The sequence below is a fragment of the Bison bison genome, unplaced genomic scaffold (genome assembly GCF_000754665.1).
Source record: "Bison bison bison isolate TAMUID 2011002044 unplaced genomic scaffold, Bison_UMD1.0 scf7180017864371, whole genome shotgun sequence".
Lineage (NCBI taxonomy): Eukaryota > Metazoa > Chordata > Mammalia > Artiodactyla > Bovidae > Bison > Bison bison.
Genome location: NW_011494943.1, coordinates 16,746,103 through 16,770,036, shown reverse-complemented (window position 1 = coordinate 16,770,036; position 23,934 = coordinate 16,746,103). Strand labels below are relative to the sequence as shown.

The following is a 23,934-nucleotide window of genomic DNA, read 5'->3' as shown; positions in this document are numbered from 1 at the left end:
GTCACCCAGTGTCCCCGTGAACCTGTTTAGGAAATCACCAGTCAAAGGTCACTGGCAGGGCCGGAACGCTTCCCTGGCAGACAGTAGGAGAGACATCTGTAGTGTTAGCAGTGTGGATCATCCTTTCTTCCCACTGAACACCCCTCCCTTTGAGCCCTCTCAGAGGGCTCACGAGGGTGGCCTGTTCCTGAATGCTGACATCCTGTCTCATTGGACAACATATCCCTGAAATAGCTCTCATTGACGCATTAATAACTTCCACTGGTTCCAACTCCCTTCCTTGTTCCTCTTTTTTTCCCTCTATTTTTCCCACTCTTTGTCTCTCTTCTGGTTCTGTGAATTGATCTGATGTGTCAAACCACAGCCTTCTACTTCTACTTTCCAGGCAACATTCTTGGCTAATCTCATCTATCTTTTCTAATTGGCGTTCTTTTCTTGACCATCCCTTCTAGACTGGATTTTTGATCACCTGCTTTCTACTGCTTGGGACTCAGGATAAAAACATCAACAACAAAAACAATAGCGTCAGATAGATAACCAATGAGAACCTGCTGCATAGCACAGGGAACTCTGCTCAGTGTTATGTGGCAGCCTGGATGGGAGGAGAGTTTGGGGGAGAATGGATACATGCATATGTATGACGGAATTCCTTTGCTATCCACCTGAAACTATCACAACATTATTAATCAGCTATACACCAACACAAAATAAACAAAGAAATGGCAACCATAGCAGCAACAGCCTCTATAGGGTGCTTCTGTTTTTGCCAGCTGCTGTGCTCAGAGTGTGACAGGGGTTGTTTCACTTATAACTACCCTGGGAGGAATGGGACCAACCTGACCTTGTTGCCTTGCTCTAGCTAAGCTGTCTGAAGAAATGGGTGGTGGGAGTTGTTAATTCATTTCAGGGACAAAGTTCTAATGAAGGTCCCTCATTCTCCAGCAAGGGCTGAACCTGGCCCTCTGAGACTGAGTAAGAAAAGAGGCCTTATGAATGACTGGAAACAGGCCTAAACTCCTTCCACATGTTTGCAGGGGAGGGGTGGCCTCAAAGCAGCAGCTCACTGAATCAGCACAGTCAGGCGCAGGACTTCTGATGAGTCAGTTGCTTTCAGCCACTGCGTTCCAGGGAACCTGCCCTTGGTGGCAGGTCTTGGTGGGGGGCATTCTGGGGAGAAGGGGGAATCATTGCTCTCATGAAATCAACCTGTGATTCATTACACAGAGGATGGGTAAGGGGAACTGGGTAACCATGACTCCCCAGGCATAACTTCCTAAGGAACTACCCCTGGCAGCTCATCTCATTCTCTGGGGTCAGGGACCGCCCGTTCACTGGGAGGGGCCTGCTGTTGTTTATTTCACATCTGGTAAGGCGTTCTTTTGTGGCAACAAGTCAAGGATTCATGGGAAATGCTAATTTGGGAATGAATGGAGGGCTAAATGGATAGACCGGGAAAAGTTTTCAAAAAATAATTTGACGGCATGCACAACTCCCTTGGTTGGTCCTCTTCTCTCTTCTATCTTGTCCCTCATCTCCCTACTGGAAATCCGTGGTGCTTATGTCCAGAATTACTCCCCTGGATGCTGGTTCTCATGAAAACTTCAAAAAGGGATGCCTAAAATAATGCAGGCTATGTTTTTCTCAGAACTCTTCCAATAAGGCAGTAAGGAGTTCACATCTGGCTGAGAAGAGAGCTAAGAGAAGGCCAGGCAGCCTTGGCAGGGAGAGGTCTCCTGGATGCATTGTGGGTTCTGAACACTCTGTCATTCTGACTCTGGCAGCTCTGGGAAGACTGGCTGCTTTTCTCCCATTAGAGGCAGTACATGGCTGAAGGCTGTCCCAACTCAGAGATGGCCTTGATGCCTTAGGGCCAGACCTGGAACTACTGCTGTAATTTCCACCTTGCAGCCTTTGTATCACACACTTAGGCTGTAGTCAGTCAGAGGCTGGAGTCATAGAGGTTACTCATGAGCTTACAGTGGCATGTGACTTGCAGAATTTTCAAGTTGAGAAAGGCCTTTGAAGTTAGACAGACCCAGGGCTCTGAGGAAACGTGGGGCTTCCAGGAGGCGCTTCAAAGATTCCACATATAATCTAGTGTTTTTCAGAGAACAATGAAAATTTCAATTGTCCAAGGCACTGTATCAACGCATTTGTGTGTTTTGTATCAGAATTCTAGGCATAATTTGGAGAAATGAGCTCAGTTGCTTAAAAAACAAAACAAAACTGACCTAGTCCAGTACTTGGCAATTTGCTCTGTTTGTATGTGTGTGCGCTCAGTCATGTCCGACTCTTTGTGACCCCATGGACTGTAGCCCGCCAGGCTCTGTCCACGTGATTCTCCAAGCAAAGATACTGGAGTGGGTTGCCATTTCCTACTCCACGAGATCTACCTGACCCAGGGATGAAACCCACTTTTCCTGTGTCTTCTGCATTGGCAGGTGGATTCTTTTACCAGTGAGACACCTACGAAGCCCCATTAAATGACTCATCCAAGACTATATTATTAGTGGGTGACTCAGAACCACAATGTACTGATTGTATGTGTACTGCTTCTGTTAGGTCACTCTGTCCCGAGCTGGATACTGTTGCAGTGTAATTTTTAGAGTTAAAAGTATGATTCGCGTGCAACTATAAAATGAAGTGAAAGTGAAAGCTGCTCAGTTGTATCTGATTCTTTGTGACCCCATGGACTGTAGCCCACCAGGTTCCTCTCTCCATGGAATTCTCCAAACAAGAATACTGGAGTGGGTTACCCCTTCTCCAGGGGATCTTCCTGACCAGGGATAGAATCCAGGTCTCCCACATTGCAGGCAGATTTTTTTACTATCTGAGCCACCAGGGAAGTCCAATAAAATGAACACCTGTCAAAGATTTCATTCAACTTAATGAGAGAACCAGTAAGATGTTGACTAGTTTAAAAGAGAATTCAAGAAAGGGAGTTACAGTCAGTCAGTCAATGGAATGCTGAAATCAGTTGCCCAATAGATTCAAGATTGGTTAATGTTCAACAAAGCAATAAACCTTAACCTCTGGTGGTTATCTTTGCTACTAGACAGAAGTCATTTGCATTGCTGTTGGATAAGAATCATATACATCATTCTCTTCAAGAATTATATCCATTGTTGTTTATTTTCTACAGGCCAACCTCTACTCTTATAGGACTATAAGATATCCTAATCAATAGAGGTCAAACAAAGATACACACCCCTGAAATTATATAACCCCTTAGCATGGTGAGGCTACTGGTCAACCCCTTGCATTACCTTGAAAAGTCACCCAGTACTCCCTTTGCCTAGTTCCACATTTTGGATAATTTCTTTTAACAATATCGTGTGTATGTGTGTACGTGTATACGTGCACATTTTCTGTCCCCCCTGCCCCCCAGATGTTGAAAGGGAGTTCAGTCATAGTATTATAAAGTGACCTGAGATACCCAGCTCTGTAAGAAGTTCAAGGGACACTGGGGAAACATCCCAATGATGAGGATAATTTCCCCTCAAATATATTTGCTGGTCTTACCAACTAAGGACAAGGGACCAATTCAGAAAATTGGATAAAGGAATTGTCAGGATAATTGAGTCATATCAGGAAGGGGTCTGGGCTTCCCAGATGGCGCTAGTGGTAAAGAACCCACTTGCCAATGCAGGAGACATAAGAGATTTGGGTTTGATCCCTGGGTCAGGAATCAGGAGGGCATGGCAACCCACTCCAGTATTCTTGCCTGGAGAATCCCATGGACATAGGAGCCTGGAGGGCTACAGTCCATGGGGTCACACAGAGTCAGACATGACTGAAGCGATTTAGCACGCATGCACAGGAAGGAAGTCTCCCTCATTCTATTCTTTGCACAATTGTTCCTTGGGATCTGCAGGGGATTTATTCCAGGCTCCCTTGACCACCAAAATCTGAGGATGCTTAAATCCCTTATAAAAATAGTTTAGTGTTGGCGTATAACACACATACTCTTGTATTCTGTAAATCATCCTACGTTCCTTACAATGTGAATGCTATGTAAATAATTGTAAATCCAATGTAGATAAATAGTTGCTGCCACATGGCAAATTCAAGTTTTGCTTGTTGGCACTTTCTGGAATTTTTTTTTTCTGTATATATTTTGACGCTTGGTTGTTTAAATCTGCGGATGTGGAACCCATGGATGTGGGGAGTTGACTGTACTGGAAAAGGCCTTCCTGGGAGCCCTGGAGGAAGAGAAGGTTTACCTGACTGAGGCCAGGAAGGCTAAGCTGTGGGGAACACGGAGGATGGTGAATGTCTGTGGTTTACTTCCTGGCTGGACTTCTTATGGAATGCTTTTTATCCCTCTGGTTGTCTCTGTTCCTCCCTCAACTTTTTCTGCAGCCTTTGACAGTTTGAAGACTGTTCACAGTCTTCAATTGAACTGAGGTAATTTGAAACCAGTTCTCAGAATTCTGATATAATCAGACTTGAGGGGTCTTTACCCTTCCATGTTATTGGAATTCAGTAGCGATTTATTGCAGAGAAGGCAATGGCACCCCACTCCAGTACTCTTGCCTGGAAAATCCCATGGATGGAGAAGCCTGGTGAGCTGCAGTCCATGGGGTCGCTGAGAGTCAGACATGACTGAGCGACTTCACTTTCACTTTTCACTTTCATGCATTGGAGAAGGAAATGGCAACCCACTCCAGTATTCTTGCCTGGAGAATCCCAGGGCCGGGGGAGCCTGGTGGGCTGCCGTCTCTGGGGTCGCACAGAGTTGGACATGACTGAAGCGACTTAGTTGCAGTAGCAGCAGCGGCAGCGATTTATTGAGCATCTACGGCTTTCTAGACACTGCAAATGTAGTGACAAAAAGTCAAGGTCTCTATGATTAAAATCAGAGATTTCTTCAAAAAAGGAATGTTAGGTTCTCTTCTGGTGTTCCAGAAAGTTTCGACCCATCTCTTCTACTTTCTATGTCAATAGTCCTGAGCAAGGAGATTTAACCTTAACAGTGTCATTTTGAATGACATTTTTTAGTGTACCCAATGCTTCTCCTTTACTTCAGTGAATTCCTTGTGCAAATCCTGTGAGATAGATATTAGCAGCTTTGTGGAGGTTCACCAGGTTGACTGAGGTCATGACATGTCTAGTTAGCAAAGCATTCAGAATTCAAATACAGGCTTTCTAATTCCAAAATTCCATGTTCTTCCAGCTTTTTCTAGTCAACTTTTTCTAGTATTTCTTTAGTTCTCCCTAAAGCATTCTATGCTTGCCTCCCAAGATATATGTATTGGGAAGCTTGAGAAGATTTCAGAAGATTTGCTTTCCCCTCATGGTCCAGTTGGACACTGCCGTGGCTGTCACCCCCTACCCCCATATTTAGGCTGTGTGTTAATATTAGTTCATCCAGGCTCTGAATTCCCTGTGTAGTGGCTATGAATAAATCATTAAAGTAATTACCATGGCTCTGGACCTCAGATTTTTATTTGTACAATGTAGGTGTTAAATCAGTTGTTAAGGCCTTTATTAAATCTAATTTTGTGTGTGTGTGTGTTTTAATATTTATTTATTTGGCTGCATCCAGTCTTAACTGTGGCACCATGAGATCTTTCGTTGTGGTGTGCTGGCTTCCCTCTAGTTGCGGTATGCAGGCTCTAGAGGGCTTGGGCTCAGTAGTTGTGGTGTGTGGGCTTAGTTGCCCTGTGGCATATGAGATCTTAGTTCCCTTACCAGGGATCAAACCCATTACCTTCTGCATTGGAAGGCAGATTCTTAACCACTGAACCACCAGGGAAGTCCCAATGAAAGCCTTTCCATCAGTTATGATCTGACACTTGCTCTATCACTTGCCATCACTGTAGCGTCATCAGTTAAGAGCAGTGATGAGTTTCTTTTGACTTTCCTCATTCTCCTTCTTTTTCCCCAAACTATGTTGGGTAAGTGTCTATGGGCTGGTGAAGGTGTATTTGTGTGCATCTGAGAGCTGTAAACTTGGGCATTTGGGAAAGGTGGGCAAGGCTAAGGCAGGCCAGTTACTGTGTCAAGCAAAATTGGATGCTAAAACCTCTGTCTTTCTGTTGCAGGGCCCAACATCTGTGCCACACGAGGTGTGAGCTCCTGCCAGCAATGTCTGGCTGTGAGTCCCACATGTGCCTGGTGCTCAGATGAGGTAAGGAGCAGATATCTGACTTTATTTCTTTCTCAGACTTAGCTGCCTTTGTGTAGAAACAGACCCTTGGGGCTATCTCCTCCTTCCTAAGTATAAGAGCCCTTGTCCCTTCTGAGCAACACTAGGGAGAAGCCTTCCCATGGATGGATGTTGAAGGGAGCTGTCATGCGCTATCGCTGGGAATGCCGTTCAGAGTGTCTTGCATGGCCCTGGCCTTAGGCAAGTAGGCTGGACCTCTTGGCCTCCCCTGTGGCCGTTTTACCACTTTGCTTGTTTTTGTTGGGGTGTAACACCCCTGGGAGGCCGGGCCTCAGGTCACAAAAAGGGAGGCACAAGGGGGTTATAGGTACAGAGTGGATGCTGGCTTATGAACATTCCAGAATTTTTAAAAGGCAAATGACAGACGGATCTTGCACTTGCATGTGGGGTTGTTTAGTCAGGGCCTTTTCTCTCCCTTTCTTGTCTGACAATTGGGCCCCGTGGCTTTACTGTCTCCTCTCTCTTTCTCTCCTTCCTTCCTTCTCTTGGGAAGGTGTTCATGAGGGAAGGAGCTGAGCCAATTTGGTGAGGCCGGGAGGGTGACAGGAAAGGGTTAGCTGTGTCTAGGCAGTGGATTTGTTGTGTCTGGGGCCCTGGGGAATGAGTGTGTCTGAGGGGATGGCTGTGTTTGTGGCTAGGATGGGAATTTGGAGCTGGCAAGGCTGGGCGTGTGTGTGGCTGGAGAGGGTCCAGTGATTACAGAGTGTGAGGCTGAGTCATGGGCCTCGTCCCCTGCAGGTGGTTACCTGAACTCCTGGCCTGGGTGGGTGTCAGCCGCCTGAGGTGCCCTCTGTCAGGACAGCCTGTCCCCGCACTCTGTGGCTCTGTGAAGTGCTCTGAACCGAGCCCTGGTTCTCTTTGTCTGGCTCCTCTCCCCCATCTGCTGAGTTTCCTAAAAAGGCAACCTCCCTGGCAGGCTGGTGAGGGGAGGGGGAGCGGGAGCTGCGAGGCCGTGTTTATCAACGAGAGGGAGGCCGGGATGGCCGAGGCCAGCCCAATGCAATGCCTTGGCCTCTGTGCAGTTCAGCACGAGAACGGCTTCCAGAGGCAGCTGCCCAACATCTGGGCCACACTGACTTCATTTAGCAAAAGAAACGTTCCCTGAGGCCAGGAGTTGGGGGTGGGACGTTGAGTGAGTCCTTCCCCTCCACCCCCGAGGGTTCTCCACCCCTCTGGGCTGAACTGCTCCTCAAGTGTGATGTGGCCTCTCCCTTCTTATTTGCCATATCCTCCTTCCCTTGATCATCATCATATTATTAAGCTTCTTTTACAAGGAAATTGGAATTATGCGGCTAAATCCTCGAAGAAGGGAGAGCCGGATGGGAAGGGTGCTGAATTGGAGGGTGTTTAGCTGGCTGGAGCAGAAGGGCAGTCAGGGGAGAAGCCCTAGGATCCTCAAAGGATGCTCCTCCCTCTGCCTTCCCCCCTTTGCAACCCAAAGCAAGACAAAAGGGAGAAACTGTGGTTCAGAGGAATCTGGGGGAAAAGAAAACCATTCTTGGAATGTCTGTCACCTCTCTTGATTGGCATAGGGACAAACCAGGTAATAGATACGGTGAGCTCCCACGAGACAAAGCCCTTAGGTTATGTGACCAGATTTTAGAGAAAAATGTAGAATATTTAATGATGGCCATGGTGAATTTTGTCCAATCTGAGGTGGGAGGAGGAAAGAAAGAGGGAAAGAAAGGTAGAGGATAGGATCAAAGCTTAATGCAAAGCCTAGGGATGGGGGTGTGGAATTAAAGAGAAGAGGTGTGTGTGTGTGTGAGTGCATGCGTGCCCAGTCATGTCTGATTCTTTGTGATCCTATGGACTGTAGCCCGCCAGGCTTCTCTGTCCATGGGATTTTCCAGGCAAGGATACTGGAGTGGGTTGCCATTTCTTATTCCAGGTGATCTTCCCGACCCAGGGATCGAACCTGTGTCTCTTGTGTCTCCTGCATTGGCAGGTGGATTCTTTTCCACTATTCCTCTTGGGGTGTATTTCTGGGACCAAAGAAATCTGATGAGAGGAGGTAGATGGTCCAAAAAGATATTTTCTGGGAGGATGGAATTTAAACAGGAAAGCGTTTGTTTGTTTGTTTTGAGTGACAAAGTCAGATTTATTGCTCCGGATTGAATCAATGGAGACAGGGCCTAGGGAGTGGAAGGCGGAGACAGGAAGTTGGTGAAGCACCCTTTTGTCCTTCATCAGCATCCTGGGAAAGCTGGGGGTGGGGTGTGGTGTGGAGGCCAAGGGCTTAGTGAATGACTACGACTATCTCTCGAGGAGGGAGGCGGGGAGGAGGGATAGCAGAGGCGGCCAGCATGGGGCAACGTTTGTCAACCAGGGAGAATGGAATCCCGGCCTGTAACTTGAACATGACTGCCATCTTTATTTTTTTCCCTGAGGGCTTCCCCTGCACTGACCAAGTGTAACTGCTGAAAGTGTCTTGGCTGTTGATTTTAAAAACCAAAATGAACCATCTGGGCCATTTTGCCTGTGATTTGTTGAATAATCGACCCTGGAAAACCTTCGGCTTCTGCTTCTCCTACCTTGGCTGTTACAGGCAGGGTTGGCAGTGCCTGCAAAAACAACTGGTTGGGCTGAGCTTTCCCTGGTCCTGCCGGACAGCAGCTCTGGGTGTGGATAGCAAGAACTTGGCTGGGTTTTAGGAAAACATAGCCAACGTGGATGAGTGCAGACTTTTCGGTCCATCTGCATAGGGTGTGTTCTTGGGGGGGCTGGATGCTGATATGGGTCGGGGTGGTGTGCTGTCTCTGGACTGTGAATCTAGCAGAGAAGTTGGCCTCACACTGAGATTCAGCTTGTGGTCTTGGCCTCGGTGGCATCACGTAGGGAATTAGAACCTTCCAAACTTGCCTGCTGGTAAGAATCACCTTGGGTGCTTGTTAAATATAAGGATGTCCAGGGTGGACCCTGAACCTGTTGCATTAGAATGGGTTGTTATTGAATATCAATAACAATAAACTAAAATGCTTTCCTTTTCCGCTCCTTCTTTCTGTTCTCTCCAAAGCTCTCTCTGTATGTTCAATTTCTTGTCCTCATCAGATGTCAATCAAGAGAACAATTCATTATTGTTAGTTATTGTTAATTTATTTGGAGGCATTTGTTAGCTCTCTCAGAGAAGGCAATGGCACCCCACTCCAGTACTCTTGCCTGGAAAATCCCATGGACGGAGGAGCCTGGTAGGCTGCAGTCCATGAGGTTGCTAAGAGTTGGACACGACTGAGCGACTTCACTTTGACTTTTCACTTTCATGGATTGGAGAAGGAAATGGCAACCCACTCAGTATCTTGCCTGGAGAATCCCAGGGACGGGGGAGCCTGGTGGGCTGCCGTCTATGGGGTTGCACAGAGTCGGAGATGACTGAAGCGACTTAGCAGCAGCAGCAGCAGTTAGCTCTCTGGGAGAGGAGAAAGTCACATGATATATTGTTCCTTGCCCTCCAAGAAAAAAGTATGCAGTAATAGTAGTAGTGGGGATTTTCCCGGTGGTCTAGTGGCTAAGATAACACGCTCCCAATGCAGGGGGCCCGGGTTTGATCCTTGGTCAGGAAACTAGATCCCACATGCTGCAACTGTAGGTCTCACATGACGCAAAGAAGTTTGGAGATCCCATTTGCTGCAACTCTGACCCCACACAGCCAAATCAATAAATATTAAAAAAAATAGTGGTTAAAATGGCAACAGTAGAAAAGAGTTACCTATTTGAATTTATTGTTTCTGTGTGTTAGTTGTACCCAACTCTGTGGACTGATGCTGAAGCTGAAGCTCCAACATTTTGGCCACCTGATGGGAAGAACTGATTTATTGGAAAAGACCCTGATGCTGGGAAAAATTGAAGTCAGGGAGAGAAGGGGACAACAGAGGATGACATGGTTGTATGGTATCACCGACTCGATGGACATGAGTTTGAGCAAGCTTCGGGAGTTGGTGATGGACAGGGAAGCCAGATGTGCTGCAGTCCATGGGGTCACAAAGAATCGGACATGACTGAGTGACTGAACTGAACTGAACTGTGCAAACCTATGGACTGTAGCCTGCTAGGCTCTTCAGTCCAAGGGATTCTCCAGGCAAGAATACTGAAGTTGGTTGCCGTGCCCTCCTCTAGGGGATCTTCCTGACCCATGGATTGAACTCGAGTCTCTTCCATCTCCTGCATTGGCAGGCCGGTTCTTTACCACTAGCACCACCTGGAAAGCCCTTGTTTATATCCGATCAAAAGGACTTGAGTATATAGTACTTACATTGAGATTTTTACATCTTGAAAGTGTTTCCTGTTCACAGTTTTATTTTATCCCCTGACCAGCCCTGTGAAATAAGTAGAATAATGACAGCTATTCGCACTGTGCTTCCCCAGTTTCTAAAATGGGATTAATGGAGAATGGGACTAACAGCATGTGTCATTCTCCCAGGAGAGGGTGGGAATTCAGCTCATACAGAACGTGGGCTGGAGCCTCCCACCTCTGTGCTCCAACCCTTTCCCTGGGTCTGGGTTATTTTTGCCCTTTTTGTGTAACATCTGGTTTCACTAGGCACTGGAACTTGACCACTTCTCTCCGCCTCCTTCCAGCTTTCTCTCTGAGTCACCTGCACACATTCCTTCTACCTGCTCAGCCTGGGTTTTTAGGACAGGGAATGGAGCCCAATTGTGTTGAGGTCACTGCCTTGGTATGCTTCTGGGACAGCAAGCTCTCAGGGAGAGGGTGGCCAAGGAGCAGCCCTGTTAGGTTCCTGACCTCTGCTGTCAGCGACCACGGAGGGAGGGGAGGAGACAGTTTTTGTTTCTTAGTGTTTAGATTTCTAAGGAAATTCATAACAAACCAAAAGCACTGTCAGCAAGGCTTAGTACTTCAAACTTTCCTCTACTAAACACTGCCTTGTTAGAAAATGGGGGTCAGGAAAGCCCCTCCAAAACATTCTCTCCCTTTACCATGCAGCTTGAAGATACCCGACAGCCTTGCTCTTCTCGTCGTTTCCTGGGCTCTCCCTTCCCCCTCTCTCTTTCAGCATCTGTCTTACTCCTGGAAAGGATCAGCAACAGGGCATCTTGGTCCATCCAGTCATTGCCTTTTTTGGAAGGTTTTCTGCCTGGGGCTTTGTGGGCAGCTGGAATCAGAGGTACAGTAGGGAGTTTTGTGAGCAAGAAAGAGACTGCTTCCTGAGAGAGAAGGTTTGGGAGAGACAGGCAGGAGCAGGAAGAATTAGAACACAAAAACGCTAAATGCTCATGAGTTCTCCTCTCTGCCGTTCTGTCCCCGGCTGAGCTAGGGGAGTAGGGCAGGACTTTCATCTCTCTGAGACTTGGAGGAGCTGTGATGTCCTGTTAGGATCTTAACCAGGAAGGTTAAGTCTCGTGCGCTGTTTCCCATTGCTGATGCCGTTTCTCTTACCTGTGAAACTGAGTAAGAAGGAAGCTCTTTCCGTGTTTTGCCTGGGCTAGGTTGGTGCATGTGCCCTTTGTCTTAGTCTGTTCAGGCTGCTGTAACAAAAATGCCATAGCCACAGTGGCTTAACAATGAACATTTATTTCTGACTATTTTGGAGGCTAGAAAGTCTAAGATTGAGGTATCAGCAAATTCAGCATCTCCTCACTATGTCCTCAAATGGCAAAAGGGGACAGGGAACTCTTTTTTTTTTTTCCTTCAATTTTTGGCCTTACCTCTCAGCATGTGAGATCTTAGTTTCCTGAACAGGGATCAAACCTGCATCCCCCTGCTTTGGAAGGTGGAGTCTTAACCACTGGACTGCCTGGGAAGTCCTCCAGGGAGCACTCTGGGGCCTCTTTTATAAGGGCACAATACCTTTCATGAGGGCTCGCCCTCATGATCTATCATCTCCCAAGCCCCCACCTCCTAATACCATCATGTTGGTGGTAAGGGTTTAGTGTATGAATTCTGGGGGGATGCAGAAATTCAGTCTATAGGACTGTTGGTGTTGTTCATGGTCCCATCCATGCGGGGAAGCCCTTCTGCCTATTAGAGGAAGGCTGGGCAGGAGAGTTCAGTTCAGTTCAGTTGCTCAGTCATGTCTGACTCTTTGTGACCCCATGAACTGCAGCACACCAGGCCTCCCTGTCCATCACCAGCTCCCAGAGTTTACCCAAACTCATGTCCATTGAGTTGATGATGCGATCCGACCATCTCATCCTCTGTCGTCCCCTTCTCCTCCTGCCCCCAATCCCTCCCAGCATCAGGGTCTTTTCAAATGAGTCAGCTCTCCGCATCAGGTGGCCAAAGTCTTGGAGTTTCAGCTTCAACATCAGTCCTTCCAGTGAATACCCAGGACTGATTTCCTTTAGGATGGACTGGTTGGATCTCCTTGCAGTCCAAGGGACTATCAAGAGTCTTCTCCAACATCACAGTTCAGAAGCATCAATTCTTCAGCGCTCAGCTTTCTTTATAGTCCAATTCTCACATCCATACATGACTACTGGAAAAACCAAAGCCTTGACTAGATGGACCTTTGTGGACAAAGTAGTGTCTCTGTTTTTTAATATGTTGTCTAGGTTGGTCATAACTTTCCTTCCAAGGAGTAAGCATCTTTTAATCTCATGGCTACAGTCACCATCTGCAGTGATTTTGGAGCCCCCCCAAAATAAAGTCAGCCACTGTTTCCACTGTTTCCCCATCTATTTGCCATGAAGTGATGGGACCAGATGCCATGATCTTAGTTTTCTGAATGTTGAGCTTTAAGCCAACTTTTTCACTCTCCTCTTTCACTTTCATCAAGAGGCATTTTAATTCTTCTTCACTTTCTGCCATAAGGGTGGTGTCATCTGCGTATCTGAGGTTATTGATATTTCTCCCTGAAATGTTGATTCCAGCTTGTACTTCCTCCAGCCCAGCATTTCTCATGATGTACTCTGCATATAAGTTAAATAAACAGGGTGACAATATACAGCCTTGATGTGCTCCTTTCCCAATTTGGAAACAGTCTGTTGTTCCATGTCCAGTTCTAACTGTTGCTTCTTGACCTGCATACAGATTTCTCAGGAGGCAGGTAAGGTGGTCTGGTATTCCCATCTCTTTCAGAATTTTCCAGTTTGTTGTGATCCACGCAGTGAAAGGCTTTGGCATAATCAATAAAGCAGAAATAGATGTTTTTCTGGAACTCTCTTGCTTTTTTGATGATCCAGTGGATGTTGGCAATTTGATCTCTGGTTCCTCTGCCTTTTCTAAAACCAGCTTGAACGTCTGGAAGTTCAAGGTTCACGTGTTACTGAAGCCTGGCTTGGAGAATTTTGAGCATTACTTTACTAGCGTGTGAGATGAGTGCAATTGTGCAGCAGTTTGAGCATTCTTTGGCATTGCCTTTCTTTGGGATTGGAATGAAAACTGACCTTTTCCGGTTCTGTGGCCACTGCTGAGTTTTCCAAATTTGCTGGCATATTGAGTGCAGCACTTTCACAGCATCATCTTTCAAGATTTGAAATAGCTCCACTGGAATTCCATCACCTCCACTAGCTTTGTTTGTAGTGATGCTTCCTAAGGCCCACTTGACTTCACATTCCAGGATGTCTGGCTCTAGGTGAGTGATCACACCATCGTGAATATCTGTGTTGTGAAGATCTTTTTTGTACAGTTATTCTGTGTATTCTTGCCACATCTTCTTAATATCTTCTGCTTCTGTTAGGTCCCTACCATTTCTGCCCTTTATTGAGCTCATGTTTGCATGAAATGTTCCCTTGGTATCTCTAATTATCTGGAAGAGATCTCTAGTCTTTCGCATTCTGTTGTTTTCCTCTATTTCTTTGCATTGATCGCTGCGGAAGGCTTTCTTATCTCTCCTTGCTATTCTTTGGAACTCTGCATTCAAATGGGTATATCTTTCCTTTTCTCCTTTGCTTTTCACTTCTCTTCTTTTCACAGCTATTTGTAAGGCCTCCTCAGGCAGGAGAGGGGGAAGGACTTCAAGCATCAGGAGAGGTGTTAGGCTACAGATTCAGGATTTTCTGAATATGGATGGCTCCTTGTGGTTCAGTCTCTCTCCTGGAAACATGGCTTCCAGTCCCCTGAAGGGCCGGGAAGACAGGATATTACCTATCCATCCCACACCTCCCATATCCCCATCTAGCATTCTGTTCCCTAATCGCAGCATTCTCAAGTGTGGCTCTTCCCAGGACACTCTCTTCCACAGTCCTGATTCTCTGCCTTGATTCCCACTCTGCATGGGATGTAATACAACTTACCATTTTATCAGGTTAATCACACTCAGGCCATCTAATCAGCATCTCACCTCTGCCTCTTCTGAGCTCTGCAACTCTGGAAAAATTACCTATTTTCTCCAAACCTTTGATTTCTTACTTGTTAAGATTGGGTTCCTCAGTTGTGAAACCTCCAAGCCTCATGTTTGTAATTTGTAAAAAAGCAATAGTTCCAGCATTTAGAACTGTAATCAGAAGGACTGCAATATTCCACGTTCAGCGCTTCTTCCAGTGCCTGACACGCAGTGTGTGTGTGTGTGTGTGCTAGTCATTCAGTCATGTCCCACTCTTTGCAACCCCATGGACTGTAGCCTGGCTGTCCATGGGATTCTCCAGGCAAGAATCCTGGAGTGGGTTGCCATTTCCTTCTCTAGGGGATCTTCCTGTCCCAGGGATTGAACCCAGGTCTCCCGCATTGCTGGCAGATTCTTTACTGTCTGTGCCACTAGGAAAGTTACAGGTCAAAGAGTTTGTGTTGTGTGGTTGTCACTTTCAAATGCACAGTGAAGACCGTTGAAAAGCAAGGCCACTGTTTCTTCTGCAGAGACCACGGTCTGGCTCAGAGGACGTCTCTCCACTCATGAGTGTGCACCCAGCCCCGGACAGCCTCGGGACAAGGGCCTCAGCCCTAGAGGTGGAGGCTGAGGGTGAGCTTGGTGGTGTCTTGGTTCCGTGTGAAAGAAATCAGGTTTCACTCATTTTAAGAGGTTAATGACATGCAGTATGTACTCCGTAAATGTTAACACGAGTTGTTCTGGAATGTTGGTAGGGTTATTCAGCTGCCTTCTGAAAGTGGCTGTGAGACGGGGTGGCTGGGGGTGTGGGGGATTGTTGGACTGAAGGCCTAGATGTTGTGAAATAGGTCTCAGGAGAGGTCTTCTAGCTTTCCAGGCAGTCCCCCCACAAGGCTGGCAAGAAGCCCTCGTGGGCTTGTGTACACACAGTGCTGGCTAGGTTTGCTGAATGTCAGAGGAGGAAGAGACTGAAAGCATCATGTCATCTAAGCCCTCTGACAAGGGTGAATGGGAGAGGAAACTGAGGCTCAGTGGAGTGAAATGACTTATCTGAGGTCACATGGCTGGTTAGTGGCAGACCTAGGATCAAACCCATTTACTGATTTCTAGTGTCTGTTCCGACACAGCGTGTCCCCCTGTTCAGTGCTTGGGTGGAAACATACACAAAAGCTCCAGAGGGTGGTGGGGCACATTCCAGGGTGTTTGGAAGGGTGCTCAGCCTGCCCTTTGGTCAGCATGAGGGAGGAAGCTGAAAGTGATAGAACAGGCTCTGGTTAGTGGCCTGACATCATGGGATTTTCCCAAGCTTGTGAAGTGTGCTGCTGCTGCTGCTAAGTCGCTTCAGTCGTGTCCGACTCTGTGCGACCCCATAGACGGCAGCCCAGCAGGCTCCCCCGTCCCTGGGATTCTCCAGGCAAGAACACTGGAATGGGTCGCCATTCCCTTCTCCAATGCATGAAAGTGAAAAGTGAAAGTGAAGTCGCTCAGTTGTGTCCGACTCGTCGAGACCCCATGGACTGCGGCCTACCAGGCTTTTCCGTCCATGGGATTTTCCAGGCAAGAGTACTGGAGTGGGGTGCCATTGCCTTCTCCCTTGTGAAGTTTATTCATAGTTAACTTATCCAGGAACTGTTTATAGAACGTCTTACAATAATAGCTAACACTTATCGCGCACTTACCCTATGGCAGGCGCCGTACCCTGTGTTTTACAGGTACTGCCTTATATTGTCCTGTAGAACACCCTTGTGAATACGACGAAGCAAGGCCTGGAGAGTTTAGGTTACTTGCCCTGGTGACTAGCTAGTAAGAGGCAATGCTGAGCTGTGGTCTCAGCCCATCTGTGCTCTTAGCTCCTACGCTCTGTTCTCTCCCTGTATCCTCCCCTATCACCTGGGTGGCCAGCCTCAGATTGGATGCTGGAAATAGAGGGGAAAGGAGACACACATAATCCCTGCTCTCATGGGTCTCACACCCCAGCAGTGTCTTAACACAGCGGCTTCCAAACTGTTTGGACCCTGACTCACAGAAAGTACATCGTCTTCCTTCCTTTCTTTTTTATTGGAGTATAATTGCTTTACAATGTTGTGCTAGTTTTTGCTGCACAACGAAGTGAATCAGTTATATGTACACATATATCCCTTCTCTCTTGGCCTACCCTCCCACCCACCCCTCACTGCAGAGTGCTGAGTTGAGCTTCCTGTGCTTAATGGGTTCCTACTAGCTATCTGTTTTACACATGGTAGTGTATATGTCAATCCTACTCTCCCAATTTGTCCCACCCTCTGCTCCCCCAACTGTGTCAGCGTGTCTGTTCTCTATGTTTGCATCTCTATTCCTGCCCTGGAAATTGGTTCATCTGGACCATCTTTCTAGATTCTACATATATGCATTGATATATGATATTTGTTTTTCTCTTACTTCACTCTGTGTGACAGGCTCTAGGTCCATCCATATCCCTACAAATGACCCAATTTTGTTTCTTTTTATGTCTGAGTAATATTCCACAGTATATGTATACCATATTTATTATACAATTTATACCCCACTTCCCAATATATAAACCTTTCACAAAATAATATTTACTTTTGCTACTTATATACTTTGATACTTTCTATTCTGTTATGTTGTTATTGTTTAGTTGCTGAGTTGTTTCTGACTCTTTTGGGACACAGTGGACTGTAGCCCACCAGGCTCCTCTATCCATGGGATTCCCCAGCAAGAATGCTGGAGTGGGTCACTGTTTCATTCTCCAGGGGATCTTCCTGACCCAGTGATCAAACTCCTGTATTGCAGGCAGATTCTTTACCACTGAGCCACCTGGGAAGCCATTCTATTATGTTGTATTTTACTTAATTAATGGGTGGTTGAAACCTACTATGTTGATTTTTCCAACCCACAGGTAGGTTACATTTTACAGTTTGAAAAACTGCCCAGTAGGCATCTTACTGTACTGCCCGTCTTCTTACCTGCCAATCCAAGAACAGGCACTCACCTAACCTTTCTGATGCCTCAATTTCCCCATTCTGTACAACAGGCCTAGGTACTGTCTTAGGAAGGACCACACACATTCACTGATGTTGGTTTAGTTCCAAAGTGCTGGGTAAGCTCTAGGCGGTCGGGAGGCGGCAGAGGCTGCAGGAAGCAGACAGCCACCATTGGTCTGATCACTGACCTGCCCCTGGACCTCTGTCTTATAGGCGCTGCCTCCAGGCTCGCCCCGCTGTAACCTGAAGGAGAACCTGCTGAAGGATAACTGCCACCCGGAGTCCATCGAGTTCCCTATCAGCGAGGCCAGAATCCTGGAGGCCAGGCCCCTCAGTGACAAGGGCACTGGAGACAGCTCCCAGATTACCCAAGTCAGTCCCCAGAGGATTGCCCTCCGCCTACGGCCAGGTAGGGAGCCTGTGGACGTGGCTCATGAGGAAATTGTGGTGGGAAGAGAAGGATGTCGGGGGAGGTGTGAGCAGGAGAATGGAAGAAAATGGAAGGCTTGGGGACCTGGAGTCCGAAGACTGGAGTTTGAATCTTGACTCTTCCATAGATTAGCTATTTGACCTTGGGAAAGTTAGTTAACCCTGCTAACATTGTGATGTTTAGTTGCTAGGTTGTGTCCCACTCTTTGTGACCCCACGTAGCCCACCAGGCTCCTGTGTCCATGGGATTTTCCAGGCAAGAGTACTGGAGTGGATTGCCATAAAAATGCCTGTTTCTTGTTTTCCTCAATGTCTGTTTTATCCAGTACATAGCTTTCTCTTGGGGCTCAAATGATATATAAGATGAGGAAGCAGTTTATAAGCCCCCTTTCCATGTGAGATTGAGGCAAGGCCATGGATAGGGGCAGAGAAAATAGGGGCAGGAGACCTTCAGAGGGGTAAGGATTAGGCTAAGAGACAGGCTTTTCGAAGCACTGATATTGACTTTCCAATTAAATCAAGAATTTAAGAAAGAGCGTTTCATGTGCAAGGCATGTGTTGGGTACTGTGCGATTCAGAGAAGAGTGGAACACAGTTCCTCCCTTTACAGAGTCTGGAGTGTAGTAACTGCCAACACTTCTGTGATCCTGGGTGGTAAACCCTTGGCACCCAGGGATTAGACAGATGGGGATTTAGAGACAGTGAAGACTTTTAGGATGGAAAAGAAGAGGTTAAAAATAGGAGAGTTAAAAGATTGAAAGAGTAATAGGATCGCAAGGGGAGAGGAAGAGGAACCAGGGCTTTCAAGTTTGGTTTGCTCAAGAAGTTACTTCAGGGAATTCCCTGGTGGTCCAGTGGTTAGGACTTGTTACTTCTATTGTGGTGGCCTGGGTTTAGTCCCTGGTCAGGGAACTAAGATCCCATAAGCCACATGGCACAGCAAAAAAAAAAAAAAAAAAAAATTGCTTCATCCTAAATATGTCCAAAGGCTTCCCTGATAGCTCAGCTAGTAAGGAATCCACCTGCAATGCAGGAGACTCCGGTTCCATTCCTGGGTCAGGAAGATCAGGAGAAGGGATAGGCTACCCACTCCAGTATTCATGGGCTTCCCTGGTGGCTTAGATGGTAAAGAATCTGCCTGTGGGAGACCTGGGTTTGATTTCTGGGTTGGGAAGATCCCCTGGAGGAGGACACGGCAACCCACTCCAGTATTCTTGCCTGGAGAATCCCATGGGCAGAGGATCCTGGCAGGCTACAGTCCACGGGGTGGCAAAGAGTCAGACACCACTGAGTGGCTAAGCACAGCACAGCCCAGAAAATATGTCCAAATCTGCTTAAGTCTTAGAGGAAGAAGAGGAGAAGACTTAATGTCCTTCTGCCTTACAGATGATTCGAAGATTTTCTCCGTCCAAGTTCGGCAGGTGGAAGATTACCCTGTGGACATCTACTACTTAATGGACTTGTCTTACTCCATGAAGGATGACCTGCGGAACATCCAGAACCTGGGTACCAAGCTGGCCTCCCAGATGCGTAAGCTCACCAGTAACCTGCGGATTGGCTTCGGGGCCTTTGTGGACAAGCCCGTGTCACCATACATGTATATTTCTCCACCAGAGGCTATCAGAAACCCTTGCTATGAGTAAGTCTCTCCTGTAGAAGCCAGGATAGCATCTCTTCCCATTGCCCCAGATATGCCCAAGTCCTGCTTCTTATTTCTACCTCCAGGTTGGCTTTGTTGGCTGCCTTCTGGCCAAATTGTTTCTCCTCTTTACCAAGGTCTCCCTGTCTGGCAAGCGGGCCAACCCACTTACTGTGTTAATAGATAATAATAAACCAAAATTGTTAATAATAAACAAAGCTATTTGGAGACCTAGAAAGGAAATTCATTAGCTTCCTGGTCTAGGTCACAAATAAATAGTAGACCAGAGAGAATAAAAGAGAAATGAGACCAAATGTAGAGAGAGAACTTTATGGATAAGTAAATAGAGGAATTATGATTTCAGAATGATCGATTCCATTGTTATTGTCCTCCTTATCTAGAAGATGGGCCCTACAGAGTTAAAATGCAAGGAATTAAGTCCTAGAGGAATATAAAAGAGTGGAAGTGATATTTATTGAACCATCTAGCATAAATAGATGTGTCCCTACTTTGAGACTTTGGCTTACAACTAAACGGTTTATTTATTTAATTGGTGGTGAGACTATGCAAGTTCATGGACTATAATTTAAAATAATGGTTATCAAGTCTGTCAGGGTACGGCTTTACTTTTTAGATTTGAGAGTTATGTGGGTTGTAAGTTTACCCAGTAAGGATCCCAGGAAAAAAAAAAAACTGTGTCCTGTTTGACACAGATCTATCAATTTATTGATAGCTCAGAGACATAAAGTTATTGATAAACTTTTGCTTATTGTTATGTTAATGTTACTTTAGAGAAGTGTTGAGTATAAGATGTTAGCAATAGCAACCAAAGCCTCACTCTGATCTGAGAACCTTCCCCATGTTAACTCACTTAAACCTTACAAGTAAAAGATGCTTGCTCCTTGGAAGAAAAGCTATGACAAACCTAGACAGTGTATAAAAAAGCAGAGACATTACTTTGCCATCAAAGGTCCGTATAGTCAAAAAAATCTGTATAATCAAAGCTATGATTTTCCAGTACTCATGTATGGATGTGAGAGTTGGTCCATAAAGAAGGCTGAGTGCTTAAGAATTGATGCTTTCAAACTGTGGTGTTGGAGAAGACTTTTGAGTCCTTTGGACTGCAAGGAGATCAAACCTGTCAATCCTAAAGGAAATCAGTCCTGAATATTCATTGGAAGGACTGATGCTGAAGCTCCAATACTTTGGTACCTGATGCGAAGAGCTGACTCATTGGAAAAGACCATGATGCTGGGAAAGATTGAAGGCAGGAGAAGGGGACAGCAGGGGATTTGATGGTTGGATGGCATCACTGACTCAATGGGTATGAGTTTGAGCAAGCTCTGGGAGTTGGTGGTAGACAGGGAAGCCTGGTGTGCTGCAGTCCATGGGGTTGCAAAGAGCTGGACACAACTGAGCAACTGAACAACAAGGCTTCACAACAACTCTTACTAGCTATCATGTCCCCATTTTTTTTATAGGTTAGGTATAGAGAAGCTTGCCTAGGGTTCCATGACTAGTAAGTCAAGGAACTGGGATTTGAATCAAGACAGTCTGGTTCCACAGTTCACTCTCTTATCCTTTGAGCTAGCTGGAGGTTAATTCAATGTGATGCCTAGGTAATTTGAAGGGTTTAGTGTCTAAAGTCTCTGGATAATTCTAGCTTCATAGAACTGGACTGGATATACCACTTTCCACATCTCTCTCCCTCTTTTCCCTCCAACTCCCCAGGCAGTCTTTTCTTCACCCCTATCCCTGGCTACACCACATGGCATGTGGGATCCCTTAGTTCCCTGACCAGGGATCGAACCTGCATTCCCTGTATTGGAAGCACTGGACTGCCAGGGAAGTCCCCCTCTCTGCAATCTTTTCTGTCAGATGTATGTTTAAATCATCTCCTTCCCTCCCTAGTATGAAGGCTACCTGTTTGCCCATGTTTGGCTACAAACATGTGCTGACACTAACTGACCAGGTGACCCGCTTCAATGAGGAGGTGAAGAAGCAGAGTGTGTCACGGAACCGAGATGCCCCAGAGGGTGGTTTTGATGCCATCATGCAGGCTACCGTCTGTGATGTGAGTTTGGAGGGTGTGGAGTGCCAGGTGTGGTTGATGCAGATCAAAATGGGGAGGAAGTAGTTCAACGGTGGGGATTTCTGGGTGAAATACAAGATAGGAACTAAGCAGAGCTTTGTACAGTATGAGCAACATGTTGCTGCTGATAAACAACCTCCGCTTGTATTTGCTCCCTGGCCAGAGCTGATATTTTTCTTATGGGACCCAGATGCTTACTGGGGAGAGCATCTCCCCACCTTCTCTGGAAGTATATCCAAGTCCAGGCTGGGTTCACTTAACCTCAGCAAAGTGGGCAGATGTTCAGGCAAGATTTCTTCTAGCCCAGCCCAGCTCTGCAGATGCAGGTGGGTTTCTGGATGGGCCATGTGATTCTCATTGAAGAAGTTCTATTTGAAGATGAAGTAGGTGTCTTTCAGCTGCTTGAACTAGTGAGCTCTGAGACTGTTTTTCTAAGAGAACAGAAACTGCTGAGTTGGAAAGCTCCAGCTTGTATTCCAAGGACTGGGACTGAGGCCATCCTCCAGCCCATGTCTAGCCCTTCAGATTGGGAACTCCTTGGGTCTTTGTTTTGTACCAGTGACATAGCTAAAGTTGCTGTCGTTCACCTTTTTTTTTTTTTTAAACAGGAGAAGATTGGCTGGAGGAATGATGCCTCCCACTTGCTGGTGTTTACCACTGATGCCAAGACCCATATAGCGCTGGATGGAAGGCTGGCAGGCATCGTCCAGCCCAATGATGGGCAGTGTCATGTGGGCAGTGACAACCATTATTCTGCCTCCACCACCATGGTGAGATTCTTTTTTCCACTTATGGTTCCTATTCACTATGGCCAGGACTGCCCTAACTCAGGCAGAGTCTTTGTGTGAATATGAAAATGACAGGCCTTCCTCTGGGCAGGATACAGGGCTCTTTGCAGCCTGTCTTCATCCAGGGTACAACCCGCACAACCATTAGAGATGGTCCTGGCTGGGGTCAGTGTTACTGCTCCCCTCACTGCCTCCAGCACCAGCTGCAGCATCATGGCATCCAGAATGCCCCAGAGGACTCTTACATGTTCAGCTGGAAAGCAGGGCCATCCTGTCATTGTGTACAAATTAGCCCCTTCTTGGACCATCATGCTCTCTGTGGTTATTGGAAGAAGACAGAGGAAGAAGAGACCAAGACTGGCCAACCATGGCGAGCCGGTCCTGTGAGGAAAGGATAAAGGGCTCAGAGTCATTTAGCTGGAATACAAGGGCTAAAGGATAGTTTAGCTGATACATGAGAAGACTTTTTAAAGTTAAAAACTAAAAAAATTGTATTATTATTTTTTAATATGGAAAACCCTTAAGGATATTTTATTTATTTGGCTGCATTGGGTCTTAGTTGCAGCACTTAGATCTTCGATTTTCATTGCGGCATATGAACTCTTAGTTGCAGCATGTGGGATCTTAGTTCCCTGAGCGGGGATTGAACTCGGGGCCCCTACATGGAGAGCCTGGAGTCTTAGCCACTGAACCACCAGGGAAGTCCCCAAAAGACTTTTTTTTTTAATTATTTTTTTTTGAGGTAACGTTGGTTTATAACATTATATGTTTCACGGTGTACATCAGTATCTTTCTACTGCATACACTACACCATGCTCACCACCCCAAATTTAGTTTCCATCTGTCACCATACAATTGATCCTCTACGCATTTCATCCTCCTCCACCCCTTCCCCTCTGGTAACCACTACTCTGTATGAAGAGACTTCTTAGAAGTTGTTTTCTATGTCCACAGAAGGTAAAACAAAGGAAAGGAGTTTACATGGAAACAGGAGAAATTGCAGTAAACCATAAAGGAAATGTACAGACCTGCAGAATACTGATACTCTGAGTATATAGGGGGAGATGTGAACTCTTCATTTCTTAAAGACAACATAGCAACTACTCCATCTAGGTGGCTTAAATGTACACCTGTGTGAAGGCAGGAACCTGAGTTTCACAATCTCATGAGCTCCCTGAAAGGTCTAGGATTCCAGAGATATGTTGTCAGCACTGCCTTTTTGGCTTGAGATTTTGGTATCAGCCATATGCAGCTTGAGCACTACCAAGCAAGGGGTGAGTCTATAATGACTGACACCTAGTCTATGCAGGGCCTTGGGGTTTCCCCAGTGTCTCAGCAGTAAAGAACCCACCTGCAATGCAGGAGACGCAGGAGACGTGGGTTCGATCCCTGGATTGGGAAGATCCCTTGGAGGAGAGTATGGCAACCCACTCCAGTATTCTTGCCTGGAGAATTCCATGGATGGGGGAGCCTGGTGGGCTACAGTCCATGGGGTAGCAAAGAATTAGACACAACTGAAGCGACTGAACACATAACACTAGGCATGCCCTTACTGGGGTTGGAGAATGTTAACATGACTATATAATGTCCTGCTCTTAAAGAGTTTTT

The 23,934-nt window shown here is 46.5% G+C and overlaps 1 protein-coding gene across 2 annotated transcripts in view; it reads left to right on the top strand.

The window, feature by feature from the left end:
- Nucleotides 1–23,934, top strand: part of ITGB3 (integrin, beta 3 (platelet glycoprotein IIIa, antigen CD61)) — a 61,934-nt gene that overhangs the window by 11,954 nt on the left and 26,046 nt on the right. For both annotated transcript variants that reach the window (XM_010856468.1, XM_010856469.1), the window contains exons 2-6: nt 6,048–6,133; nt 17,592–17,787; nt 19,194–19,446; nt 21,358–21,520; nt 22,147–22,308. In XM_010856468.1, the coding sequence (XP_010854770.1) occupies nt 19,262–19,446; nt 21,358–21,520; nt 22,147–22,308 (510 nt within the window). In that variant the 5' untranslated portion in view covers nt 6,048–6,133; nt 17,592–17,787; nt 19,194–19,261. The remainder of the gene's footprint in view (nt 1–6,047; nt 6,134–17,591; nt 17,788–19,193; nt 19,447–21,357; nt 21,521–22,146; nt 22,309–23,934) is intronic.